This window comes from Hordeum vulgare, chromosome 2H (assembly GCF_904849725.1).
Source record: "Hordeum vulgare subsp. vulgare chromosome 2H, MorexV3_pseudomolecules_assembly, whole genome shotgun sequence".
In the NCBI taxonomy this organism is placed as follows: Eukaryota; Viridiplantae; Streptophyta; class Magnoliopsida; order Poales; family Poaceae; genus Hordeum; species Hordeum vulgare.
Window position 1 is genome coordinate 130,155,877 of NC_058519.1, and position 13,919 is coordinate 130,169,795.

The 13,919-nt window shown below is 47.8% G+C and overlaps 1 protein-coding gene across 1 annotated transcript; it reads right to left on the reverse strand.

The window, feature by feature from the left end:
- Window positions 1-10,027: 10,027 nt before the first annotated feature.
- LOC123429780 lies at window positions 10,028-11,397 on the reverse strand. The gene has a single exon (XM_045113775.1). It carries the CDS (start codon window positions 11,243-11,245, stop codon window positions 10,277-10,279), a length of 969 nt encoding a protein of 322 aa, XP_044969710.1. The 5' UTR covers window positions 11,246-11,397; the 3' UTR covers window positions 10,028-10,276.
- Window positions 11,398-13,919: the final 2,522 nt, after the last annotated feature.

Genomic DNA, 13,919 nt, shown 5'->3' on the forward strand with positions numbered 1-13,919 from the left:
GATCTAGAGGTAGAACTATGTGGTCTAGGGTTGAGTTGCACGTGGCAAAAGTTGTCTCAAATCAGCCCTAAAACACCACTATATATAGGAGGGAGGGGGAGGGGCTTGCCTTGAGGGCCAAGCCCTCAAGGGGTGCACCGGCGCTAGGAGGAGGAGGACTCCTCCTCCAATTCGGTTTGGGGAAGGAGGAGTCCTCCCCTTCCTTCCCACCTCCCCTTTTCCCTTTTTATTTTTCTTTTCTTTTGGAATTTCTTTATGTGGCGCCATGGGCCCCTTGGGTTGACTCCACCAGCCCACCAGGGACTTGTGGTGCCACCCTAGTGCCTTGGGCTCACTCCCGGGAGGGTGGGCCCCTCCCGGTGAACTCCCGGAACCCATTCGTCACTCCCGGTACACTGCCGGAATTGCCCAAAACTTTCCGGTGACCAAATGAAACCATCCTATATATCAATCTTATTTTCCGGACCATTCCGGAAACCCTCCTGACGTCCGTGATCTCATCCGGGACTTCGAACAACATTTGGTAACCACACATATAACTCAACTATACTAAAACATCATCGAACCTTAAGTGTGCAGACCCTGCGGGTTTGAGAACTATGTAGACATGCCCCGAGGCACTCCTCGGTCAATATCCAATAGCGAACCTGGATGCCCATATTGAATCCTACATATTCTCCGAAGATTTTATCGGTTGAACCTCAGTGTCAAGGATTCATATAATCCCGTATGTCATTCCCTTTGTCCTTCGGTATGTTACTTCCCCGAGATTTGATCGTCGGTATTACCGAGTGGGCCCCGAGATACCTCTCCATCACACGGAGTGACAAATCCCAGTCTTAATCCATACTAACTCAACGGACACCTTCGGAGATACCTGTAGAGCACCTTTATAGTCATCCAGTTACCTTGTGACGTTTGATACACACAAGGTATTCCACCGGTGCTAGTGAGTTACATGATCTCATGGTGATAGGAATGAACACTTGACACGCAGAAAACAATAGCAACAAAATGACACGATCACATGCTACGTTCATAGTTTGGGTCTAGTCCATCACATGATTCTCCTAATGATGTGATCCAGTTATCAAGTGACAACACTTGCATATGGTTAGAAAACCTTAACCATCCTTGATCAACTGGGTAGCCAACTAGAGGCTTGCTAGGGACATTGTTTTGTCTATGTATTCACACATGTATCTATGTTTTTATTCAATACAATTATAGCATGGATAATAAACGATTATCTTTAAACAGGAAATATAATAATAACTATTTATTATTGCCTCTAGGGCATATTTCCAACTAGTACTAAGGCGAGACAACTATTCCGACGGACTCGCTCCGCCTTCATTGGCCTCTAAGCGGATGGGCTCAGTAACTAATATGGCTCCTCCATTAGCCATGGTTCCAGAGTCAACTGGGCCATGGAACGGGGCTGCAGGGTTGCGGTGGCGACGACGTCTCGGACGACGCGCCCTTGGCACATCTTCATTGTCGAAAGCAGCCAAAATGCGGTGAAGCTCCACTAGGGTCATGGTCGGGTTGGCTATCGTAAGGGCTGGGACAGACCTCGCAGATCTGATAGGTCTTCCAACCAATATGGGCTGGTTGCTGGAGGCAGTTGCGGCTACATGGCTTGCCGGGGTCTGGCGAGCAGTTGGTGTGTGGTTCAAGACCAGATCAAAAGTGAGTTGATTGATTAGTGCCTCCTGCACTCTCAAATAGCGCACAACCTGCACCAAAGCAGGGTCTGCCTCAAGGTCTTCGTTGGTGACTTGAGTTGGACTACCATAGCCTTCACGACTAGGATAATAGCAGAACGGTCGGCTATTCATCCATGGCGACAAATGTCACAGCTGGACTATAGATTCTCGGGCTGCAAGCTGACGGGCTTGAACTTCCGTCGCTGTACCAGTGAAATGGTAAGGGTACTCCAACAAGGAATTCCCTCCATAGAGGTGCACCGAGGCCCAAAAGTGACGGATAGAATCACTCGCAGGTTCCTCATGCACAATATGCATTGGGCGCTTTTCTATGCCAAAGACTTGACGACTGAGATCAGCGAGAATGGCTACGAAGTCTCGAGGCTTGGATGCGGCGGTCTTGTTGCAAAGAACATGGCCTAGCACCTCACTGGTCTGGTTTTATTGGGGGGGGGGTCTCCAGGTTGCGGTTTGCAGGGTTGAGGCGAGGCCTTCCTATATAGGCTAGGGAGCCTTCCATCGCATGCTAGGGAGTGCTACAACTCCGGTGTGGGTCATAGACACAAAGCTTAAGGGCTGGGCTGATAGGTTAGGCACCGACTGCGAAAAGGTGTCGGATGGCCACTGTGGTTAGCTATTGGGTAGGCTAGGCTGGGTTGTGGATATATAAATATCTGGGGTAGGGATAGTGACCTCGCTAAGATAGGTTTAGCCAATGGTCAGCCTGGCTCTGATACCAAGGTTGTGGCGACTGGTTTTTCAGAAAATAATTTCCAGAAAACAGGTCTTTGTATTCACCAGCCCCAGGACTACTGTTAGCCAGTGAACACTCACTTGATACAGAAATCCGAAGCAAAATACAAAATCTGGGTTACAAGACCATGAAGGTCTATTGGCTCGGACAAAAGTCTGAGGCTGACAGCAGAAGCGACTCGAGAAATCTCCAGTGCCCATGGGACTCCATTCCCACAAGAACAACTGACCTGGATAAATTCTATCTCACAAGGATGCTATCCTGGACTCCTAGGTTCCGGGGTTGACGACATCGTGCTCCTCTCCGAACGCAATCTGGCCAAGACAATAGCCATGGACAAGCGAGTGAGTACTTTGAATGTACTCGCAAACATCAAGAAAACAGATAAGTTAAAGCAGGTGAGATGCATGCATAATCCACTTAATAACTTTATCATGCCATAAGTATTAATTGACGAATGCTTTCATGCATATAAACTATTTCCACCGATGTTGTATAAACAAGCAAGGAAGGGCAACAATGAATAAGTAATAGCATGTGTGTCGTGGTCGGGCATCAGAGCGACACCGCCTAAAGGGCTCACATGCAAGTAATAACAGTTTCCACAGTCGGGCGTCTAAGCGACACCACGGAAAGGGCTTATATGAAAGAAATACCATTTGCCACAATCGGTCGTCTAAGCGACACCACAGAAAGGGCTTATAAGAAATAATAACGAGCATGCCACAGTTGGGCATCTAAGAGTCACCACACAAAGGGCTTTAATAAATGTAATAATAATAGTAACGATGAATATCCAGGAGGTAGAACCATCTCAGGGATATTCAACAATCATAATCATAGGGGTTAGTCCACAGTCATAATAATAGTATGATCATCCACCATATTTCATGATTAGTCTCACGATTTCGTTAACTTCCTCCGAAGACCGACATTCAGACCGACACTTGACTAGTCAAGTACTCGTCCTTGACCGTGGACATGGCTACTCGAATAGTTTTAACTCTGCAGAGGGTGTACTCTTTACCCACAACCAAAGTTGTCAAAATCGCGTCTCAAGTCTTAGAATCTTACGATCTTACGATCCAAACTATGCTCTCCGATTCTATGATTTTGCTCATAGAATCTAAGTTTCTACGATCCTCATAGTTATGATTCTACTATTCACGATCCTAGCAACGAAGCTTCGATCCGATTCAGAATCACGATTCTGACAACTTTGCCCACAACCCACGGGTTTCAATAGTCACTCGGACTAATCCCGCATACGGTATCTCAGAAGTAAACACTCAGAACCAGTACACACCCATTTTTCCCCCGTGAAGACCGGCCTCACCCGGGCTACACTACCAGGGAAAGACCATAAGACGGGGAGGCTCCAACCTCGACTAGCATGGGATCAAATTTATACCGCGCGCTACAAGGGAAGAGCTCTTCCCTCTCGGTCCCAGACCAGAAACACCCATGCCCCCTGACCGGATGACTGGATTTAGTCCACGGCCATGGATACCTTCATCCCGACCCCTCTACTTGGTGTGTACCTGGTAATACGTTTACGACCTACTAAACTATATTCCCTTTCGGAAAGACCTCTGGCAGCATGAAAGTTAAGGTGACATACTGACAAGACTCGATGTACGACTGACTTAGGAGGTTAAGTTTTTCCTGCAAGGGTTAGTATCACACAATCTTGCTGAAAGGATTATCTCAATGTTACTACTATCACACCTCAACATGCTTTCACTCACCACTCTCTTCCCACGAGATGTCATCCCATGGTCTCATATTCCACCACGACACACCTTACTCCGAGGTTGTCGAGACCAACATAGCATACGAGGCATGAAGAAGTACCCACTCACCACTTGCCTCACACATATTTAGCAACAAAAATATCCATCACATGCTCTCATGCAAGGTATGATTTCATGCGAGATTTTGATCAACATAACCCAAAATCATGCAAACAATTCACCACAACAAACATCACACAACTTTATGCAAACCAGAGTTCAAGATGCTTGTCTTTGGAGTTTGAGGAGGGTGATGTGTACCCCAAAATCTCGAAGTAAGCCTCCTCTCTCCAAGTCCCTATTTTGAAAATATTTAAATTAACAAACAATTTCGAAACAACACATAAAAGTTGTTTGAATTTTTTTGAATTATTTTTGTAAACAAACTAGAGGAAATTTTAGAGACGTAGGAATAAGAATCAATTGATTTGGAGTTGTAAATAAAAAGTTGTGGCCAGTCAAAGTTCCTGATTAAATGTTTTTTTAAAATCAAACAGGAATTAGAAACCGCTTCGTTGTGAGTACGCTTTCGTGATACTGAAAGCGTATCCATGCTAGGACGCTTACGTGCAAGGAAAACACACCAACATGGTAGCGCCACAGTGGCAACATCTCCCTCTCACGGACACATGGGGACCACCTGTCGGGTTCATCCCGTTCCTCCCGCGCCGTGGCTAGAGGCCGACTTCGACGAAGACTGCCGGCCCTAGAGGGCGCCATCCACGGAGCTCGACACGCTGGCGAGCTCAGGGGAACGGACCGCATCTCAGGGAATTGGGGAGGGCCACTCGAAGGCTTGGAGATGGTCGGGTATTTGGTTATGGCGGACGGCGTCGTCAGGCGGGAGAGGGGCTTCGTCACCAGTGGTTCCCGAGCCAAATTGGGGGGGGGGGGGGGGGGGGGGGGGATGTATTCCTCGGTGCAGCAGGAGGCTAGAGGGAGGCTCTAGGGAAGGAGGGGAAGCTCTGGACTAGCCGAAGGTGCCAAGGGAACGACGACGGGTGCTGCTGCCGGAGGTGAGCAGGGAGAGAGCTCCGGCCGAATTGCGATGATGGGGAGAGAGCTGCGGGCTCCGGGAGGCTACTGAACTACTCAAGGGGGCACGGGGTCCCTTTTATAGCAGGTCAAGGCGATTCCATGGCGGCCTCAGGATAAAAACGCCTGCCACAGTCAACCTGGCAACGCTCAGGGCGACAGGGGTGGCAGCAAGGCGCAGCAGGGGCGACACCATGGCTGGTAGCAAGGGGCGATGCAGGGGAGGGATCGTAGGGTCAGCTGGCACGCAGAGGAGGCTTGGGCGGCGCCGTTCATGGCAGGAGCAGACGTGGCCGCAGACATGCTGCCAGGGAGCTCGCTGCGACGGCCCTGCGAGGGTGCTAGGGCACGACAATGCCTCTGCAGCTTTGGGGGGGGGGGGGGGGGGGGGCGTCCCTTCGCGCTAGGAACGACTAGGCTGTGGGGTTGGTGGGACGCGGCGGCTCAGTGCGATGGCATGCAGAAGATGCGCCCTGGACGCGCCCACAACACACTCATAAGATGCTCGGCGAAATGCCAGTACTCTAAAAATGGCTACAATGAGACTCAAACCTAACATGCTTATATTAGGTGTTAGAGCAAACCTGCTAGACATGGTGGTTTGGTTAGGCCAGCAAGCTCTCAGTGCAGCTTTGGAACTATGCCAGATTTGGCCATGCACTATAGGTGCTTGATGAAATGCTACATGTCTCTAATGGGCTTTGCTAGTGGCCACAAATTCCAGATCAGGGTCCCGGTGGGGGTTATACATGATGGCAAAGTTAGTTATATCAAAGGAGAAATTTGTTAGTACAAATTTTGGAGAAAACCTTTTCTAGTCAGAAACTTTGGGACATTAAAGCATGGAGTAAAAATATCCCAATGGCTCACATCTCATGAACTTAAGGGTTTGGTAGTACAAACACCAATTTGGGCCAGAATAGAAAAGAAGTTAATAAGCTCAAATTTTCCAAAACACTTGGATATGTTTTTGCATAAAATTGGTTCAGGGACATCACCTGCCACCTACAAATTTTTGTAGATATTTTAGAAAAAGTTATAGAAAGGTTGAAGTGCAAAACAGGTCCTTAGAGGAATTAGAAGTTAGTTTTGAATACAAGAACTTTGGCAAAAATATATAAAAAAAATCTCCAATGAATTTTTGAGAAGAAAAGAAATGTTTTGATGCAAGCACTCAAGTTCCAACAAAATTTTCAAAAACATTTACTTGGGGAAGAACTTTATAATTAGGGAAAAGGAGTGGTTTTGAAATCAAATGAAAAGACCATAAGTTAAGATTTAAACCAACATGGTCAAATTGAAAAGATTATCCCCATTTTATCGAATAAAGAATTTAAAAGGCAAGCAAGGACTCAAGCACTAAATGGTCTTTAAAATGCCACTCGAAAAGAAAAGTTTTTGGAAAGAGGCTTTGAAAAAAATCATGAAGCAAATTATTTCTTATTTTTTTAATTCTAGGCAATATTTTATTTCATAAAAATATTATTAAATTTTTGGGGTGTGACACGCTCTTACAAATGTATTGTGTGTTTTGGCTATTTCTTTTTCTATGTAAGATTTTTTCCATTAGCACCTCCTTTACTACTCATTTGGCCATTCACAAAATCACATTGCAGTTACTACGTTCCATTCCAGTTCCAGATATATTGGGTCCAACTATTAGATTATATTCCCTAAAAAAACTATTAGATTATATTGAAACTGAGAGTAGATTATATTAGAACTGAGAGTGAAAACAAAGATGTATAACTGGAAGAAATAACGCGCTATAGCGTCGTTTATAGTACGCTATAGCATGTTAAGAAATGACTCGCTAAATACATTAATATATAATATTTTGTTAATAGCATGTTATAGGGCCAGTGCTCTGCGCCGGCGCGCCGACCAAACTTTCGGCCGACCGCGCGCTGGCCGCATGATTCACCAACCGACGCGCGTTCGCACCGTTAGATTTTTATGCAACATTTTTATCCGGATGCAGCAAAATTTCGACGCGATGCAACTATTTTTTCAACGGTTGCAACAAAAACAAAATTTGTAGCAAAAAAATACGTACATGATCGTAGCAAAAAAATGAAGGTGATGATGCGTGGTAGCAAAAGTCAAACGCCAGTTATAACAAATATCTACGTGAACGTGGATGCATCTTTTTTAGTGAACGGTTGCAGCAAAAAATGATGCCAGTTGTAGCAAAAATTAACACGGTTGTAGCAAAAGTCAAAACACCGGTTGTAGCAAAAACCCAACGAACTCAAGTTGCAACCAACCGTGGATGCAACTTTTTTAACGGACAAATGTAACAAATAAAAAACGCTAGTAGCGAATATGAACGCTGGTTGCAACAAATTAAACGGAAAAATGTTGCATGCCTAATCAGCGCTCAGCGCGGGTCGCGTGCGTCCGACCGAACGGTTCGGCCAGCGCACCGGTCAGAAACGTTTTTCATGTTATAGTGCCATATAGCATGGTAATAATTTATTTTAAAGTCGGCTCTATTTTGCTAAAAGCCGTTATTTTTTTCCATTGTGTGTAACACATGCTTGCACGTGGCAAGGAATTCAGCCGTTCGTGCATAATTAAATTCCTTTTTGAAATCCTCCGCTGTCAGAGAAAATATTCAACGAGTTTCCGTTTCTATGCACCTTCAGAAAAAGGCGAGGTTTTCAAGCATCTAGAAGACACATGGTTGACTTACACTCATCGTTTTAAACAACTAGAAGTATCATGGTGGCGTTCATTCATTGTCCACTAGGATAAGTGCTGATACTAACTGCCAAAAAAGAAGTAGGATAAATGCAGATGGTGATGTGCTAGCCTGAATCTAAAAATTATGAGGGTGTGTTTAGTTGGGTTACCAAGTAGCCGCCCTCCTCTGTCCCGCCTCGACAGGGAGGGTGACCTAGCCGTCACCAGGAGCTTTCTTTACCTCACAACCGCTACATGGCATGATCGGGCGAAGCCTGGATGGCGCGGGCTGGACCCTCTCGGCGCCTCACGCAGTGGCTTCGGCGCCAGGCAGGGCGACCGCTTTGGGATGCGTCAGTGGGGCCAGGAGCAACAACGCGGCGGTTCTTCGGTGTAGTGATGCAACAATATCGTGATGATGGTCGAGCTGTGATGGGGAGGTGCGTGCTCACTTGGTCAAGGACGGTCGCTGCGGTAGGCTATGGCGACGACGCGACCATATCTGACCCTGTAGGTGGGGCGGCTAGGGTTGCGGTAAAGAGACTCTTCCAAGGGGCTTTCGGGTGGGGAAGGCAACAACATGGTGGCCACAGGTGCTAGCCCCGCTATATAGGTTGGTAATGTCGTTCTACTCTCGCGGGCGCGTGGCGGCGAGACGATGCATGTTTGAGTGGCCACCCTCAACAGTGCGACGATGGTGGCCGAGCGATATATGGGGAGTCGATGGAGGTGGCTGCCACTTTCTGGGCGGCTGTAGGTACCGGCTGTCACTCGGTGGCCGGAGATGCCAGCTGCCACGAGTGTCTCCCCTTTTAGATCTGGAGTGACCGGATCTGATGAGGCGACGCCCACCCCCTTTGTCGATAGCGATGTCTATAAGATAGCAAGCGGCGTGGGTTGGCCACCGGTATAGTGGTTGGACCTGGTCCCTGAGTTGGGGGCTTGTTGCTCCTCGTGTGTGCTCTAGGCCTTGTCTCTCCGGGACGAGGCGGAGTCCCAAGGATTGGTTGAGGTGACGTCCACGTGTTACAACGTCAGTGATGAGTTTGCCCGATGCTTTGACATGTCCTTTTCCTACTGAAGTGGCACTGCCCAGATTTGGATGCCCTCAATATTTTGTGTGAATGGGGGTGGCGGCAGTGACCAGGGTGCCTCTTGGTGGTGGAGACGAGTCTCCGAGCGAGAGGTTCGTGCTTTGGCAACGGGGACGTCCGAGGTGCCACTTTCTTCCTGGATACGTTGTTGTAGGTCTCGTCACCGTGCCATGGCTACATGTAAAAACCCTTGTGCGTATGCTCAGACTCGGCAACGGTGATGCTTGGCCTCGTCACCCTCTTGAGGCGTTATCGTGGAGCTCATGTGTCGTCTGTCCGGACTTGACGAGGCGGTAGGCTAGTTCTATGCTTCATATTGTGTTTTTAGATTTGCTTTGTAAGAGGAGTCCTTATAACATTGCATTGTTCGTTCGTGTACTTTAATGTGTTGCATTATCTATAAAGCAAGAAGAAAGTCTATTTCATGATGGTAACAAGTAGACCAATGATCAATGGTATGATATCAAACATAACAGCCAATCAGCAACTCACATGGCTGGCTACACCTTTGCATTTTCAGCATCATTAGTCATCCAAGAGGATGTCAAACGCAAAATCAAATGTTATTACGTAGCATGCAACAATCACCTCTCCTACTCGCCAAAGACAATTACCTCTCCTAATTTAATTAAAAGAAACGTAAGGTCTTGTTGTCCAGTTGCCTTTCGTCTAATATTCCCCCTTCTCTTTTGTCTTTTATTGACTTACAAATAAAAATATGTCTTTTTAGGCAAGACAATAAATCCTTACTAAGTGATTACCAAATATAATCTCAAAATTTATTTAGGTAGGTAAATCATGACCATGATTTGATTAACAATTGTTTACAAAATCATATTAATATGGAAGGTAATCATGGACTAACACACTGTAGAATATTTACACCCGTTACAAGGCACGTACAGTTATCTATCAAATCAACAGCGTATCGGCATCACACATGGCCAGCATGAACCATACCTAAAATGGTTGTGCATGTTGCCCGAATTCGGTGAACACTTTGTTTGAGTAGCCACACATGAAGGGGCTGATTTGGTGTACATGGACACTTCCATTATAAATCTACAATCAGCTCCTTTTTCCTTCGAGAAAAAGAATAACAAAAACCGAAGAACGGTAGGAAAGAAAAAAAAATCTGAAATTTGATCTTTCTGGCCACCCTGTTTGACGACTATTTACAACACGACCATCATCTGTAAGTGCGAATTACCCTTTCTTCCCATGTGCATGGCTTGTAGGCGAAATCACCTCATGGTCGTCGGAGCTACTGCTTTTCTTGCTATGTGATCTTCTTGGCGAAATCATCTCATGGTCGCCGGAGCTACTGATTTTCTTGCCATGTGATCTTCTTGGCGAAATCATCTCATGGTCGCCGGAGCTACTACTCTTCTTGCCATGTGACGGGGGCAATGACGCCCAAGTAATCTTCTCGCCGATCTTCTTGTCGCTCGCCTTCTTGCCGAGATGCCTGCCGGTCTTCCCCATGGCCATGGGTCTCCTCAGCACGCTCTGGCCTTCATCGTCGCCGTTCAAGATCGGCACGAGGTACCACCAGATGGAGGTGCAGCAGATGGCGAACATCCTTCCGAAGACCACCAGGCTCAGCAGCAGCAGCACAGCCACGAAAGGCCAGTACTGGCTCGGCCTAATCGCCTTGTTCCCCCACGGCCACCTCCCGGCGGCCGAAGCCTTCTTCTTCGCCGGCGCCGTCGCCATCGCAGCCGCGACGTGCATGATGGCGTCGTCTCCTCTCGGGCTGGTGGACGTGGACTCCGTCGGCGGCGACGACGGCTGCGTGGGCGGAGGCGTGGACCGCACGGCCGGCTTGCACTTGCACTTCTTCTTGGGCTCGGCCTTGGCGGCGGGCTCCTCCGTGGGCAGCTTGACGACGATGGGCACCCAGCCCTTGGTCTCGGACTGCACGAACCGGACCATGACGTGGTCGTCGCCGTCGACGCGGCGCAGGACCTTCTCCCGCCGTGACTCGAGCTCCGCGAGCACCATGGAGAACTTGTCGAGCCCGCGCGACGCGTACGGGTTCTCCTTCTTCCCGGCGCCGGCGGCCGGCTTCTTCTTCTCCTTCCTCTGCGTCTGCTTGCCTCCGCCGCTCGGCAGCTCGTCCTTGTCAACGTCCTTGAAGCTGGCCGTGCCGCAGAACACCATTTCTTCCGGCATAATACCGTTTACCACTCCCTGTCGCTGAAACTGCTTATAAAGGGGATAACTTCCAACTTCCAAGCTGAAGCTGTCTGTATGTAACTTGCTCCGGTGTCGCTCTTAATTTGTTTAGCTGTTCCTCTGTGGCTGGGTCACTGGAAGTCGCGGGCGACTCGATCATTTGAAGGCCGCGGGGCCGTGTCCTGGTCAAGCGTGGAGGTGTCAGATACTACTATTCAATTTCATGCCTTGCTTTCCACGATTGACCCAGTGTAGAGATGGGAAATTTTACAGTACCGTGTCCGCGTTAACAACAACATTAACAAAAAAAAAAAACGCGAGAATCTTCAGAATTGTATGCATGGCCGCATGGGATATTGTTATATGCTCGACGTTCCATTCCAGGGTTTTGATAAATAAAGTGCAGCCGGATAATCACGATTTGCAGAGATTGTATCAGTGGTGACGTACAACTCGATCAACCGACGGATCGACAGCAATTTCCAAGCAACAGTAAAACCATAGTTTTATACGGATCAGCATCAAGTAATCCATGAGGTGCATGCGTATGTAATTGCGTATCCAGGTACCCTTGCCGTTGATCCTGTTGGTTACCCGTCGAGCACCCACATAAATAGTACAGTTGGTTTAGCAGCCTGCGCAGTTAAATTGACTCAAGTCTCCAACTATGTCCGCCCGAAAAATAAAGAGTCTCCAACTAGCTCGATCATGACCTGAGCACCGTACGGGCTGCCCGCATTAATTCCACCAGCGGCGCGAGGTCACGACGTCTCCCTCGTGATTTCGCCGCCGATACCCAATTTTCTCTGCTCATGATCTAGTAGTAGAAAGTCAAGTAGTAGTACGTACACAGTGATCCGCGAGGGCGAGAGCTAGTTTCCGCTGACCCGCCGGCCGGCCGGCCGCGGTAAAGGCTTGATTGCTGTGCAAGCCGTGGACCGATCTCCGTTGCTCGGCTGCTGCTTCTCTGAAGCTTATCGTGCCGATTAAACTAACGCGGGTACTATTGAATTAGTCAACGGCTGTGATCTTCGTACTACGTAGAGATAATTTACCAATTTTTTTTTGTTTGGCGCATGCAGGTCAAGGGAGGAGACAAAATCTTGGCAGGTCGATCCATCTGCTCTGCTCTGCTCTTCATTTCTTGTTGATTATTATCTCCTTCCGTCATGACAGCCGCATCTTGATTTTCTTAAGGTGGGAATCATTCTAGAAGTTCCGTGCGGCCAATTACAGTACCGGAGTACTACTAGCTTATTTTTTTAGTAAGACAGCAAGAGATCTGCTGTGATTCTATTAAGGAGGAATAGGCCGACGGCCAGTAACAAAGTAACTCAAAATAGCGGCGCACAGGGCTTTGCCATGCAACGAAAGAAGAAGAAAAAAAGAGATAGTCAACCCGGGTCAAAGGCAATAGGACATCCGGCAAGCTTCCAGGCTGTCGCTTCATCTCAAATACGCGTGATCAACGCCGACACCGGAAGCTCAGTTTTCTTGAAGATTCTCCGGTTGCGTTCTAACCAGAGCTCCCAACAGATCAGTATGGCAAGAGCCCGAACTCCTTTTTTACATCGTGTTTCCAAGTCAGGGTTGGTCAGATCGTGGAACCACACGCTGAGTGGTTTGTCATCTATCCAGGAGGCAGGCTGCAGTGACGGTGTTCGTGTAGATACAGCTATTGCATTCCAGACCCTCCTCGACCATGGGCATTCAGAGAGGAGGTGCGCGGCTGTCTCTAATGATCAGATGCATAGAGGGCAAAAATAGTTATTGTCCCAACCTCTCGATAATAAGATGTCTGCTGTGAGGATCTTCCTCTGCATGGCCGTCCATAGGAAAATCTTGCATTTGGGGGGCGCCCATGCCCGCCATATTGAGGTGTGCAGGCTGTATTTGATCATCCCCTCGAACTGCAATAAGTAGGCTGATCTGGCAGAGTATTTACCGTCGGAGGTAAGCCTCCATGTGATAGAGTCGTTGATCGTTGTGCGCAGATTAATTTGATCCAACAGACCGAAGAGATTAATAAGCTCATCCATCATGTCATCATTCCAGTTCCACTGTAGGTCGTTTATCCAATTATCTCTCAATAGCGTGTCATGGACTGTTCTACCTTTCCTGGATGAGCTTGCAAACAGACGTGGTGCAATGTCTCTTGGTGCCATCCCATGTAGCCATGCATCTTTCCAAAAAAGAGTTGTTTTACCATTACCTAAACATACATTAGTAGCCCCGACAAATATGGCAAAATCTTTATCATCACATGGTCCTGCTATTCCAGAGATGTGAAAATTAGGGCTGGTCCATCGTAGCCATATCCATCTCAGTCTTAGTGCACATGCAAACTTCTCCATGTCATGTAGCCCAAGACCTTCCAGCCATCTTGGGCGGCAGACGACATCCCATCTTACCCTGCATTGCCCTCCATTGCATTTGTCTTCGGCGCACGAAAACCAGGCTCTAGTGCGCTGGTCAAACCATTTTAGGGGCCACTTTGGTGGTTTATTGGCTGAGAGCATGTAGACGAGGAGGGATTGTAGCACTGCTCTTGCGAGGGTTAGCCTATCCCCTTTGGACATTAGCTTTCCTTTCCATCCCGCCATTCTGTTGTCAAACTTGGACATGATGTTGATGTAGTGTATTTTTTGCAGTTTCTTGACACAGAGCTGCA